At 43.0% G+C, this 14,582-nt stretch overlaps 1 protein-coding gene across 3 annotated transcripts in view; it reads left to right on the top strand.

Annotated features, from left to right (window-relative positions):
- POPDC3 (popeye domain containing 3) overlaps positions 1-14,582 on the top strand; it is a 72,566-nt gene that overhangs the window by 51,921 nt on the left and 6,063 nt on the right. For all 3 annotated transcript variants that reach the window (XM_066613054.1, XM_066613010.1, XM_066613017.1), the window contains 3 exons: positions 1,711-1,819; positions 6,106-6,273; positions 13,839-13,980. In XM_066613054.1, the coding sequence (XP_066469151.1) occupies positions 1,711-1,819; positions 6,106-6,273; positions 13,839-13,980 (419 nt within the window). The remainder of the gene's footprint in view (positions 1-1,710; positions 1,820-6,105; positions 6,274-13,838; positions 13,981-14,582) is intronic.

Raw genomic sequence — 14,582 nt, 5'->3', positions numbered from 1 at the left:
CTTCTAAATCATGACTTCTTGTTTTTGGAAGTCTTTAACCCTAAGTTACAGATGTGTGGGGACTTAGGTACAAAAAAGACATTCTGTCTAAGATGCCCTCTTCATCACATGCCCCAATACAAAATCCCAGTATTGAAAACCAGGGGCTAACTGCTGGTGAACCCTGACTCGGACATTGGACAGAGACATGGCAAAATTCTAATTCTAGTTTAGGGGTTGATCAAGTGCTGAGGAGTCCTATTCATGTATGCAGAGATTGAAGTAAGGGCTGTTAGTTTGAGCTAACTGCGTAACAAAGCTTTGCAAGGCTTGGTTGAAACTCTGGTAGTGAGCTGAACATGAGCCATCCCAGTTTCTCCTGCCATCATTTCCTGGAATGAATTTAATGCTTCTGTTATCTTAGAAATGAATCAAGGACTGTGTAATGAAAGGTTGCCTGTAAAATGAAATGCTAAAATTTATGGGGATTAGGATTTGAAATGATGGTACTAAATCCATCATTTTCAGTGGGGCATGCTAAAGAGTGCATTTAGGATTGGGCCTTACTGCCTAATCCCAAGCAAATTCTTGGAAGTGAGGTTTCATTATTATGAGCCATGTCAGTAGCTCTTTAAATGCCTTATGTGTGCATTGTCATCCTTGTCTAGCTTGTTCAGAATATCTCAGTGTGGTTAATCAGAATTGCTCCCATACAGATGCAGGACTGAGACTTAAGTGGTGATTACTTGACCAAAGTCACCCAGGCAGAGTCATTTACATGCCCTATGGGTGCTTGGTAGCCACTGGGGCATTTGGTGGGCCGCTGTGAGATACAGGAAGCTGGACTAGATGGGCCTATGGCCTGATCCAGCGGGGCTGCTTTTATGTTAGAGACCTCTATGGACCAACTAGCTAGCTGTGGCCAACTGAACACATGCAAGTATCCTGTGCTGGATTTTGTCATATTGATTTTTCTATGTCTGTGAAGAATGTTGGCCTGTGTAAATTCCTGAATGTTCCTTCTCAAACTGCAATCCTAGCTTTTCATGTATACATTTTTCACTCCTTTTCTGTGTTGAGTGAATCACGGTGCAGAAATACACCTGAATTACTGTACTATGATTCATTCTAAGCAAGGTTTGCAAATCTGATTTTAACCCTTATTGCAAATTATAGTTTGAAACTAATTATGATCATCATTAATGTCAGTGCCGATGAAACACGCAGAGGGCTAGGTCTGTAAAGAGAAGGCAGCATGGTTCCCTTTAAGCTGTATGACTCCACAGCTCAAAACCAAGTGAAACTAAGCTGTAGTTGGAGCTCGCATTCCTGGATGGGATATGATGTCATTACCCTGTGTCTGACAATACTGCTGAGCTACCGCGCAGCATATGAAGGGGTCCATGCAGCAGCAGAATACAGAGAATACAGAATACAGGAGAGAAAGAGATAATTGATTCATGAAAGGGGACAAGAAAGGAATATGCAGGAACTAGTTAGGAGTATGCTCCTAATTATGACTTGGAGATAAAATTTGTACCTGGCACCTTCTAAACACTACAAGCAGTCAAGAAATCTAAGTTGGCAAGAGTCAATCAGAATAGCCAAGCTTACAAAAGTACTGTAGTGTGAATTGACCCTCTTAAGTTGCACCTCCTCATAGATAATTGTATGCCACTTGTTCTTCAGAAATTTTCAAATGCTTTTTTTAATAAATATTTTTATTATCAGAATGAAGGTCTCCTATCAAGGGCATTTTCTGCATAATATTTACCCCTGTGCCTTTATAGATTCTCCGGAATTTCGATCAACACAAATGAACCGGGGTGAGAAGTTCCAGGTATGGTTCTGTTTTGCTGAGTGCAAGTATATTAAGATGCACTTAATGTATTTAAGAAGCGTATTAAGAAGTAAATATATTAAGATTAAGATACATCAATGAGGAAAATGTGAAGGACTAAAACATTTAATGAACAGCAGTGAAGTAATCCTTTTGTTTAACTTTTTCATACAGGTTTTTCACTGTTAATGGGTCATAAATTCTCTATCATTCAAGATGCAAAATGTCAGTGTTATGTTACTTTGTAGCTTCAAAATTACCTATGAGGTTTTATTTTTCTACTACATATATTGTTGCTCCTACTTCCTATATTTGAAGAGGCTTTTGGTTTTTTTGTTGAGGTTTGAAAAGATCATATTTGTATTTGTTATACTACTGCAATTGTACAGTTTTTAACTGGACAGGTGGGCTTTAAATTCTTAAAACAAATAATCGCTGGAAGTATTCCTGTGGGAATTTGGCATAACATCAATTCTGGAGGATCCAGTTGTATTTCCAAGCATCTTGTGAAAAACATAGGGAGGATTCTGGAGTTTCCCCCAAGCTGCCACCCCTTTCACTGTCTTGGGGCAAAGGCGGCATTTGTAGAAGAGCCCCTTCAGCTTTACTCTTATAGCAGATAGCAGCTTTGAGGAGCAATGTTTGTCACAATCACAAAGGATTAATTCCTCCTTCCCATTGTGGTCCTAATCATGGGTAGAAAGGCTTCTGGTTGCTGTTTTAAAAGAAAATAAATTACATATTTAAAGTGTAGTCTGGCCTTGAGGCATTGACAGATAACTATTGTGGTATTTTGGATCTCTTTCCCCAGAAAGTTGAAAGTGGTACAAAGAGAGTTTTGCTTGTGGTTGGTATACTTGTATTGATACCACTTTCTTCTAGGGTAATGGGGTTTAGATTTACAGCCTTTTCTTTTTGTAAAAGCCTTTTTACAGCCTTCTCTTTTTTTGTAAAAAGTATGACTTTTCTGGACCAGAAGTGGAAGTGGGCCAATATAAAAGTATTTGTACATTGTGGAAAATTGTATGTCTTTCAGCTTTCTTAAACTCCTCAATAGCTCTGGTTTAAGAGGAAGGGCATCTTTCCCCTTGACTGAAGGAAGGAATTGTACGTAGAGATCAGGGAAATGTTTTGAGGGCGTGATAAGTAGATGAAGGAATTCAGAAGAGGGAAATGAGATTGAATTGTGGGGCAAAACCTCCTTGTAGGTCTTGTGTAGTGTTGGTGGGAAAATAGATTCCCAGCACAGGATGTTTAGAGGAAAAGTGGCTGCAGGGCAAAGAGTCAAATGAAGAATCGCAGGTTGCCAGAAAGATATCGGGAGATGCAGGTGTGGGGCAACCTGGAATGCTTCTTGATGCCATCTCAGGTTGGCTGCCTCTGCACTACAAAAATACCCAAACCCCTCATGGTCATCCTTGTGTGCTGCCATGAAACCCAAAGTCCTGCACTTCTGGTTTTCATGGCAATGTGTGAGGAGCACTGTGAGGAGTGGTATGATCTGCTTCTGCCTAGACTAGAGCAAGCAGGAAGTAATTGTGGCTTGCATTAGGAGCAAGTTCAGAGGGAGGTGGCAGTGCAGTTCTGAGATGAAAGTGATCTGCCACTGCATGGGTGGGCCAGCACTGGGGAGGTGGGGCAAGCTGACTCGTTCTGGTCTGCACTAAGTTTAAATTTTGTGCCTCAAGCAAGGGGCTGGTTTATGATGACCCCTCTAACTGTAAGATTTGAAACACTCAAAGCTTAGGCTGCAGGTCCTGCTTTCTTATTTGTAACTGAATGTGAAGGAGCTACTTGAAAATAAAACAAGTAAGGGAGAAACGAGAGAGGGAGCTGGTACAGAAATCTAAAATTGGTGATTGATGTCATATGTTCCAGTCAAGGACTGGGCTTCGTGCCAAGGAGAGAGAGTTGTCGAGATATATTAATCTCTGCACTCGAAGACAGTTACTGGATATCTGCAGCCTTCCTGATACATTCTCTTCTGTAGGCATTGATTTGTTTTGTGCCAAGGTGAACTAACACCACCACATTTTAAAGGAGAAATACAGGCGTGCATCGCCTAACACCTCCAAGCATGTTTATATGCCCTCCTTGCTTGATCTTGTTTTTGGAAAGTGGTGCGTTCATAATTTACTTCCTAGAAGGATCATTTATTACTTCTTCCTTGGTAGGGAAGAAAGTGAGAGCTTGGATTTGTCTTGGGTTTTTTGTATGCTGGTGCCATCTGCTGGATATAGGCTTTCCACAGAACAAACAAAAAGCAGCTGACTTAGAGGGAAGTAAAGGACTGTTAATCAAAGGTTGCATTCCTAGATAGATGCGCTTCAATCCAATCAGTAGGAATGTGGCAGGTTGTGTGCACTCTGGGTCACACTGCTAGGCTAGTAACCTGTGTGAGCGTTGTGATGTGTGGGGGATACTTCTGGATTCTTCTTGTACAACAGTCTATAGCCAGTAATTGACCAGAGCTAGATCAGTGTACACTGGAATTTAAGCCATTGTAGTGACAGCTCTTGGAATCTGTACTTATCATCCCAAACTCCTGTGCTTAGTGTGCATGGTGCTCATACAGTGCAGGTATGTAAATGCATAGGGGAAGCCCAGATTCTGAATAATATACTTAGGATAATTTGCTTCTTCTGCTAATGCCATTTATGTGGTTTAACCTAAATTGCATTTTCAAAAATCAGTATGAAATCACACTTACTTCTTTATGTAAGTGTGACAATTCTGATTATGAGGGACAATGAAATTGATTCCCATCTAAGCAGTAGCGGACCTGCCATTATCAGAAAGGGGCAAATGCCCTGGGCACGGAGCCTTGCATGCCTCTAGGACAGTCATTTTCAACCACTGTGCCATGGCATACTAGTGTGCCGCTAGTGGTCCACAGGTGTGCCACAGGAATTTGGGGGAAAGATAATTTATTAGTAGGTCCAATGGTGATGTCCCGTCCCCCCCCACTGGCAGTATGGTGTGCCTTGTCAGTTGCCAAAAACCTGTTGGTGTGTCTTGACAATTTTAGTGCCTTGTCAGTGTGCCATGAGATGAAAAAGATTGAAAATTACTGCTCGAGCACCATGCAGAAGCCTCATTGAGGTTCCCGATGCAGTCAGATACTATGCTTCTGGTTTGCCAGAAGCACAGTTTAAAAATGTGGGGAAGTCCTGACGGCTTCCTCAGTCCATCCTGGAGCTGCGTGAGGCTCTGTTTCACTCTAACTGAGCGGGGGTGGGGGGAGTGGATTTGTGCATGGGGGGGAGCCATTGTGGACCTTTGCCCCGGGTATGGGATTGGGGAAGTTCACCACTGTATCTAACTTATGTTTATGACATGTATGTTTCATGTCCTTGCTCCAGATGGCTCACATAGCTCCTTTGCCTGCCTCTTTTATTGCTGCAACTCTGTGAGGTAGGTTAGGCTGATGACTGTCCCAAGGTCACTTAGAATATTTGGGGCCCAATCCTATCTAACTTTCTAGGACTGATGCGACCCCAAGGTAAGGGAACAAGTATTTCCTTACCTTGAGGATGCCTCCATGATTGCCCTTCCACCACAGGATGCAGCACATGCCCTGTGCATCAGTGCTAGAAAGTTGGATAGGATTGGGCCCTTGGTTACTGAGCGGAGATTTAAGCCCAGGTCTCCCTAGTTTAAGAATGTGCAATTTAGACTAGGTAGACTTGGGCTTTAATCTCTGCTTAGTCACAAAACAGTAAGTTTTGCATTCCTAGACCAAACCTAGTGACTGCACTATTGCACAACACTGGCTTAACCAAGATGGGTTAAAGATAACTTTAAAAAAAATCACATTGCTCATTCTCCACAGCTAAGCCTACCAGGACTGATGGGAGTTACTAGGGTAGAGGCACATCAGTTGCCTTGTAGTGGTGAGGGTTAGGGCTGCAAGTTGTGTGTCATGCCATGTTTCTTAAAGTTTTTGCCTAGTTAATGCCATTTAAACTAGTCAACAACTTTGGTGCCATTAGCCTCTTTATTTCCTTCTACCTGAAATAGCTTTTGTATACAAGATGTTTTTTAATAAACAAAAATGCCTTTTAAAAATGCAGGTTTCCAAAATGTCAGAAGAGTTTTTTTTTTCAATTTTTTTAAAAAATCATGAGTAACAATCTAGCACAGTTTGTGTTGGGTTGCAGCCATTGTGTTTCATAGGATAAATCACTGTTGATATACTTTGCATCTTTTGCTGAACATCCAAAGAAAATTTGCCCAATAGCAGCCATTAAACCAAGCTTGATTTTGAGAGTGTTCTTTCTTTATAGGTCTCCATTACAGCTGATGATAATTGCAAGTTCTTATGCTGGTCCAGAGAAAGGCTTACGTTTTTTCTGGAATCTGAGCCATTTCTGTTTGAAATATTTAAGTATCTTATTGGAAAAGATATTACAAACAAGCTGTATTCATTGAATGATCCAACCCTAAATGATAAGGTAAACAGTTACTTTTTGTTTGGTCATGCAGATTTGCTGTAAGGATGTTGTGTTTCTGTTGTGCTCACTTCTTAAAATGCACTTCTTCCAAAATGATTATCTGTAATCCCTCCTTTGAATGTGGACCTCCCAATTAGCACTACATTCAAAGATAGTGGTGTGTCAGACTTATGGATTCTGGAGACTAAGCCATTTCTGCCCAGTGTTGCATATATGCAACAGAGAAAAATGTGTACAGCTATGGACTGGGCAAAAATAGGTTAACAACACATGGACATTGCAATCATGCCTGCTTATGAGCTTCTTTGAGACATTTGGAGGGCCACTCTCAGTAGATGGAATCCTGTGCTCTTGTATAGTATGACACTTCCTAAATTCTTTGGCTGGTCTATACTTGGTTATTTATCCCCCTGTAACTGTTATAGCCACTTCACAATTGTAAGTTTAAACCAAGTATTTCTTTCAATTTGAGGCTGCAATCCTATTTACAATCCCTACTCCCTAGAACTGAGATTAAGTTCTAGTAAACTCAAAGGGACTTATTGCTGAGTAGACATGCCTAAGATTGCACTGTATCTTTTTTGTTGGCTTTCTTGTGACACATACCAGAAGAGTAGCTGTGTTCTTCTGTTGTAGCAAAAACATAGATTCCTATGGCACCACAAAAACAGTTTTATTTAGGCATAAGGATTAGAGACTTCTGTGTCATGTCTCTGCCAAATGCAGATGTCTCTGAAAGCTTGTGTCATGATACATTTATTAATTATAACGCCTATTTTGTTTATATCATCAGGTTTATAGAATTACAAGCATTTTGAGGCCTGAAGGCAACATAAGAACATAAGGAGAGCCCTGCTGCAGGGCCATAGGCCCATCTAGTCCGGCTTCCTGTATCTCACAGTGGCTCACCAAATGCCCCAGGGAGCACACCAGATAACAAGAAACCTCATCCTGGTGCCCTCCCTTGCATCTGGCATTCTGACATAGCCCATTTTTAATGTCAGAAGGTTGCATATACACATCATGGCTTGTAACCTGTGATGGACTTTACCTCCAGAAATTTGTCCAATCCCCTTTAAAGGCATCTAGGCCAGATGCAGTCACCACATTCTGTGCCAAGGAGTTCCACAGACCAACTACATCAGGGGTGTCAAACTCATTTCATACAGAGTGCTGAATAGCATTCCTGATACCTTCTGAGGGCTGGAAGTGATGCCCTTGAACTGGTCATAACCAAAAATATGCACTACTTTTTCTCACTTAGGTACTCATTAGTTGCAAATGACAGAAGAGAAAATACCCAAATCTTGAAAGATATGGGAGAGCCCAATTGTCATGTGGGCTGCCCTTTCAGGAGTAACACCTTAGCACTGATCAGCAGCTGAGAGCTTAAGAGCCAGATAAAAAACTCTGGGCGTTATGTTTGACACCCCTGAACAGTACCTATAATTTTTGCCAAGTAATCAAGCTCTAATTATCACTTTGCCTTATCTCCGGGTCAATCAGAGGGCAGAGCCTTTCAACTCTGAAAAGTTTTTTCCAAACAGCAGGTACTGCTCATTCAGAGATCATTTGTTTCTACAGCAACTTAACTGGAAAATTCCAGCCAAAGTTAACCTTTTGTTCTCCTTCCTTTGTTCATAACATAGAACATAAGAACAGCCCCACTGGATCAGGCCATAGGCCCATCTAGTCCAGCTTCCTGTATCTCACAGCAGCCCACCAAATGCCCCAGGGAGCACACCAGATAACAAGAGACCTCATCCTGGTGCTCTCCCCTACATCTGGCATTCTGACTTAACCCATTCCTAAAATCAGGAGGTTGCGCATACACATCATGGCTTGTACCCCATAATGGATTTTTCCTCCAGAAACTCGTCCAATCCCCTTTTAAAGGCGTCTAGGCTAGATGCCAGCACCACATCCTGTGGCAAGGAGTTCCACAGACCGACCACGCGCTGAGTAAAGAAATATTTTCTTTTGTCTGTCCTAACCCGCCCAACACTCAATTTTAGTGGATGTCCCCTGGTTCTGGTATTATGTGAGAGTGTAAAGAGCATCTCCCTATCCACTCTGTCCATCCCCTGCATAATTTTGTATGTCTCAATCATGTCCCCCCTCAAGCGTCTCTTTTCTAGGCTGAAGAGGCCCAAACGCCGTAGCCTTTCCTCATAAGGAAGGTGCCCTAGCCCAGTAATCATCTTAGTCGCTCTCTTTTGCACCTTTTCCATTTCCACTATGTCTTTTTTGAGATGCGGCGACCAGAACTGGACACAATACTCCAGGTGTGGCCTTACCATCGATTTGTACAAAGGCATTATGTTCCCTTTTGCAAATGCTGCTGCAGCCTGGTCTGCTTTTCTAATGCTTGCAAAGCAGGTCTATATGAAATCCCAGACTTCATGTATTTATCACAGTTTTCTCTTTTTATCTGTCTCTTTTTATCTTATCACAGAAGACTCTCCCTTTGCAGTGTTTTGCACCAGAAGTGTGCTGAGAAATTCTGGATGATTGATCATTTTCCATATTATGTTTCAGCTTTTTTACTGTGCTGGTTTTCAATCACAGGTTCATATATGAATTGATGACCAAAAGCTAGCTATTGGTGGGGCTTTCACAGCCAACTAGCTACCTCCCTTCCTGCCCTGCTGGTCCTTGCAAGGCATTCTGCAGCACAACCTGCCTTTTTTGCCATTATTCTATTCTTTTTCAAGGTCCTGTTGAGTGGCCATAGGACAGAGGTCGGAAACCTTAAACACTCAAAGAGCCATTTGGACCCGTTTTCCGGAGGAAAAAAAACTCTGGAGCCACAAAACCCTTTTGACATCTAAAATGAAGATAACACTGCATATATAGTTTTTTTTTACCTTTATGCTCTTATAGGTCCCGTTTTTATAATGTAGCCCGCTCTTGTAGCTTTTAGTTAGTTTTGTCATACATTCTTGTCCTGTGTTTTCAGACAGCTGGTCCTCTATGGTGTTTTGCCTGATTCCAAGGCTATTCTCTGCCTGGAGAATTATGCCCACTTTAAGCAAATTAGCTCCCCTTCTTTCCCCCAACAAATGACCCTGGTTCTGCCCTGCACTCCTGCTGGACCCCACCTCCAGGGTAGCTCGCCTGTTCAACCTGCAGAGGTCCTCTCTCCTGCCAGCAGCCCCCCACCACTACAGCAGACCCTTGGTCCTCAGCAGGTCTTGGGCATAGCAGCCACACACCAAACTGCAGTGTCTCCAGCAGTCCATTAGTCACAAAGTCAGTCAGAGTATCCAGGGCAAAGTCCAAAGTCAATAAGCCAAGTCACAGTCCAAGATCAGATTCCAAAGTAAGTCAGTCAAATAAGTCAGAGTATCCAAGTCAATAAGGCAAGTCAGCCTCCCCTCCAACCTGCACTCCTTCTCCAACCCACACCCCCCTTCCTGCCTCAGGTGTTCCTTATATCCCTGAGGGCCCTATTGCCTTCAAGTGGCTGCAGCTGTGCAGCACACTCTGCTGGATGCCCAGGCCTTGCCCTTAAAGGGGCCACTGCTGACACCACATCTGCCTCCTCACCAGATCTTCCAGGATTCCAATGCATATGGCGGTTATGACATCTGCTTATCTTACATGGATACTAAAGAACTCCCCCCCCCACCTTCCAGAGGCACCCTGCTGGAAGGAAAAGAGGACACAGACTCCAGAGGTGGGGAAGAGAAGAAGCCAGAGGTGGGGGGCAGCCACAGGCCAGCTTCTGCCCTGCCTGCCTGCCCTCCCTCCCTCAGGCTGCAACCCTCTCCACACTATCCTGGGAGTAAGCCCCATTGACTACAATGGGACGTCTGAGCAGACAAGTTGGTTGGAGCTCTCAGGTTGCAGTCCTCTCCACACTTTCCTGGGAGGAAGCCTCACTGACTACTTGTGAGTAGACCTGCATAGGAAGGGGCTGAGGCTGCAGCCCTCCACACTTTCCTGGGAGTAGCCCAGGGACTACAGCAGGGCTTGCTCAAGAAGGAGGGCAGTGAGCTCAGGGGAAGGAGGGAAGCAGCCTGCCCTCCCACCACAGGTGCCTCCTGTTACCCCCTTTGCCACTTTCACTGGGAGGAGCCCCAGCAGACAGCTGAAAGAGCCGTAGGAGAACACGAGTACCAGGTTGGGAACCAATACTTTCTTTTGTCTGCCCTAATGCTCCCAATACTCAATTTTAGTGGATGTCCCCTGCTTCTGGTGTTGTGTGAGAGGGGAAAAAAGCATCTCTCTATCCACTTTATCCTTCCCATGCATAATTTTGTATGTCTCAATCATGTCTCGCCCTCAGGCATCACTTTTCTAGGCTAAAGAGGTCCAAACGCTGTAGCCTTTCCTCTAAGGAAGGTGCCTCAGCCCAGTAATCATTTTAGTCTCTCTTTTGCACATTTTCCATTTCCATTATGTCCGTTTTGAGATGTGGCAACCAGAACTGGACACAATACTCCAGGTGTGGCCTTATCAATTTGTAAAATGGTATTATATTAGCCATTTTATTCTCAATACCTTTTCTAATGATCCCAAGCATAGAATTGGCCTTTTTCACTGCCGCCGCACATTGGGTTGACACTTCCATCAAGCTGTGCACCACCACCCCATGATCTCTCTCCTCAGAACCCATCAGCCTATATGTGAAGTTTTGATTTTTTGCCCCAGTGTGCATGACTTTACACTTACTTACACTGAAACACACCTGCCATTTTGCTACCTATTCTGCCAGTTTGGAGAGATCCTTCTGGAGCTCCTCACAATCACTTCTGGTCTTTACCACTCACAAAAGTTTGGTGTCCTCACTGCTCAACCTTGTCTCCAGGTCATTTATGAAGACGTTGAAAAACACCGGTCCCAGGACAGATTCTTGGGGCACGCAGCTTTTCACTTCTCTCCATTGTGAAAATTGTCCATTGACACTCACTCTCTGTTTCCTGGTCCTCAACCAGTTCTCAATCCATGAGAGGAGCTGCCCTCCAATTCCCTGACTGTGGAGTTTTCTTTGTAGCCTTTGGTGAGGGACCGTGTCAAACGCTTTCTGAAAGTCCAGATGTATAATGTCCATGGGTTCTCCTGCATCCACATGCCTGTTGACCTTTTCAAAGAATTGTAAAAGGTTCATGAGGGAAGACTTACCCTTACAGAAGCCATGCTGATTCTCCCTCACAAGGCTTGTTCATGTATGTGTTTTGAGATTCTATTTTTGATGAGGCATTCCACCATCTTACCTGGAATAGATTTTAGGCTGACCGGCCTATACATGGAAAACAGTTCCTTGCCCTTTCCCCAATACTTACCAATAGTCATATGATTGTACCAGGTGGCAGAGAAGTCTTGATTCCTACCTGGAATGCTGTTACTAATTCTGGAAGCCCCACTTTGAGGGATCTTGACAAACTGGAGCAGGTCCAGAGGCGGACAACTAGAATGGTGAAGCCACTGGAGACCATGTCTTATGAGTTGAAGGAGTTGGGCATGATTTAGCTTGGAGAAGAGATACAGACAAGAAAATGATCTATTAAATATGTGGAAAATAGAGCAGATTTGTTCTTGGTTACTCTGGAGAGTAGAACCAGGACAAATTGATTTAAATTGCAAAAAGGAAGATCAGCAACAAATGAGATTTGGACTAAACATTAAGAAGAAGTTCCTGGAACAGTTTGCCTTGGAATGGGGTAGACTTGCCATCATTGGAGGTCTTTAAACAGAGGCTAGACAGATAACAACCAGGGATGTGTAATAGTTGTGGATAGCCTGAACTGGCAAAGGGACTTTATGGTCTTGTCAGTTCTTTTTATGATTTCCTGTGATGCTGAAGACCTGGGCATACCCAATGATGGCTCAGAGCAGATTGTGGACTAATTGGCTAGAACTGGAGACTCCAGTCACCACTATGACTACTGCAGAGTCCTCAGTAGGGGGAGAAGAGAGGTTCTAGAACTGGGGATGACTTGAATTATCTTAGAAGCTTTTTAGGCCCTTGCACCAATGACGTCTAATGCTTTCAACACTGAGAAAATTATCTTGGGTGCCAGAGAGACAACGAGTCAATTACATGGATCATGGACTCCTGTGTGTATAAATAAAGGCTTGGTACCAACAGAATATCTTGAAGATCATAGAATTGGAAGGGTCATAAAAGGCCACCCCCTGCCTATAGCAGGAAATCCTCTTAGAGCATTGTCAGCAGGTGCTTGTCGAGCCTTTCTTGAAGATCATGTGAGGGAGAATCCACCACCTCCCTTGACAATGTGTTCCACTGCCAAACCACCCCTTACTATCAATTTTTTCTTGATGTCCAATTGGATTCTCTTCTCTTGCAGTTTGTACCCATTGGATCTAGTTCTGCTTTCAGAGGCAGTTGAGAACAAATCTGTCCCTTCTTCTATATGACAGCCCTTCAGGTATTTACAGAGCGCTATCATATCCCCTCTCAGCCTTCTGTTCTCCAGGCTGGTTCTCCTGCACAAGCCTTCTAATCTCTCTCTTGGATACACACATTCTAAATAATTATCTAGTTCTTAGAAAAATCTCCTCTACTTGCATAAGTCACTCAGAACTAGTAACATGCCCCAAGTACCTGGAGGAGGAGGTCCGTTCAGGATGTAGCTGCAGCTTGTCTATTGATAGCATGAAGTTGTCTGGCAGTTGGCAAGGTAGGAAGACCTTTATGAAGGCAAACTCAGATGAACAGCTTTGCCCTCCTTGTCAAAACAACTACAGTGTGGGGCTAGGGTTGGGCTTTATACAACATAACATTCCCAATAATTATTAGGAAAGTTGGCCTAAGAATTTGGACAAGGAAGCATGGAGTGTTTTCATCACAGATACAAGAGGAAATTTCAGAAAAAGCCTCTTCTCCCCCCCCCCCAACTTTTGCTATCTGGGTGAAAAATGTACATCTTGCTGCTAAATTTCTTCCATCCTATGACTGAACAGGGAATGCTAATGTGAACCTGACTAAGGTGTTATGGCCTTAGTACCCACTTCCTGGCAGTAGGTGGCACCTGCTTTGGGACAGCTGTTTCTTTTTGACATAGCATTGTATTGAGCAAGACTCGCCTATTAGCAAGACTCACCTATTATAGAGCTTCAGTATTTAACTTCTGTACTGCCTTGTGGGCAGAGGGGGTGTTCATATCATGTAGATAAAAACCAAAAGATTAGTTTAAAAAATTGTGGTTTGTTTTTTTTAATTTTCCATGGGCTCTGACTTTAGGCCACCCAGCTGTATCTCAAATATTTAGAAGATGGTTACAAGTTGGCCTGCTATTTTAGATAGCCTTTAAAAGGATTAGGTGACTTCTTGGAGGATAGATACAGCAATGGTAATTGCCAGGATACCTAAATAGGAGCTCCCATGTTTAGGGGCAGGGTTTATGTATGAATGCCTGATGCTGGGATAAACAGAGGGTCAAGGTGTATGTTTGCATGCTTCCCTGAAGAATATAGGTGGAAATGGAAAGCTGGACAAGATGGCTCTTTGGGCTGACCAGTAGGACTAATCAAAGCTGTTATGCATGTTAAATGTTGTCTTGATGACATAATTCAATATAACTTGCCTTTCTCTACAGACATCCCAAAAAATAGACCAACAGCCCAGTCTATGTTCGCAGCTCTCTGTGATGCAGATGAGAAACAGCATGGCTAGTTCCAGTGATGATGAAGATGGTTTGCAAAACTTCCTCCGTGGGACTTCTACTGCCTCCTCCCTTCGTGAGTCATTAAACAAGCAGGCCTCATTTCCAGGCACTGCTGCATATCCCAGCTGGTGGCAAAGATCATGTTGCCTGTGGGGAGAAAAGATGGGAGAACATGTGTGTCTGCTTGACAGTAGCTAGACAAGGCATTGATATAAGTGTTAACATGCGTGTACCATGTTGCTGTTTTTTAAATGATCAAGCTCCAGTTTTGCTGCCGAGGTAGGACATATCATTCTATAAATGTTTTAAGTTATTGCAAAATATAAACAAAAAATGTATTAATCCCCACAACTAAATTTGTAGCTTAGTAACTACAGTCAACCTATGATTTTCATTAGTAAATAGGCCATGATGGTCAAGCCCCAAATGGCTGAAATACCTCTTTCAGTCTTCCCTGTGGGGGCAATTCCTGCATTCAGGTGCAAGTCCTCAATTATTTAAATAAAAATGGTGTATATGTATGTAGTAACCATTCTTAGCGTCACTTGTACTGAACATTAAACTGTGAAGGAAACTTACTGTTACAGAGAAGCGAAATATCTCTTTTGTGAAGTCAAAGGAAATATGCATATGGTCATGTGTGTATGTAAGTTATCTCTATGAAAAAATTAGAGG

This window comes from Tiliqua scincoides, chromosome 1, assembly GCF_035046505.1.
Source record: "Tiliqua scincoides isolate rTilSci1 chromosome 1, rTilSci1.hap2, whole genome shotgun sequence".
Lineage (NCBI taxonomy): Eukaryota > Metazoa > Chordata > Lepidosauria > Squamata > Scincidae > Tiliqua > Tiliqua scincoides.
This window is presented reverse-complemented; position numbering and strand designations above follow the sequence as displayed.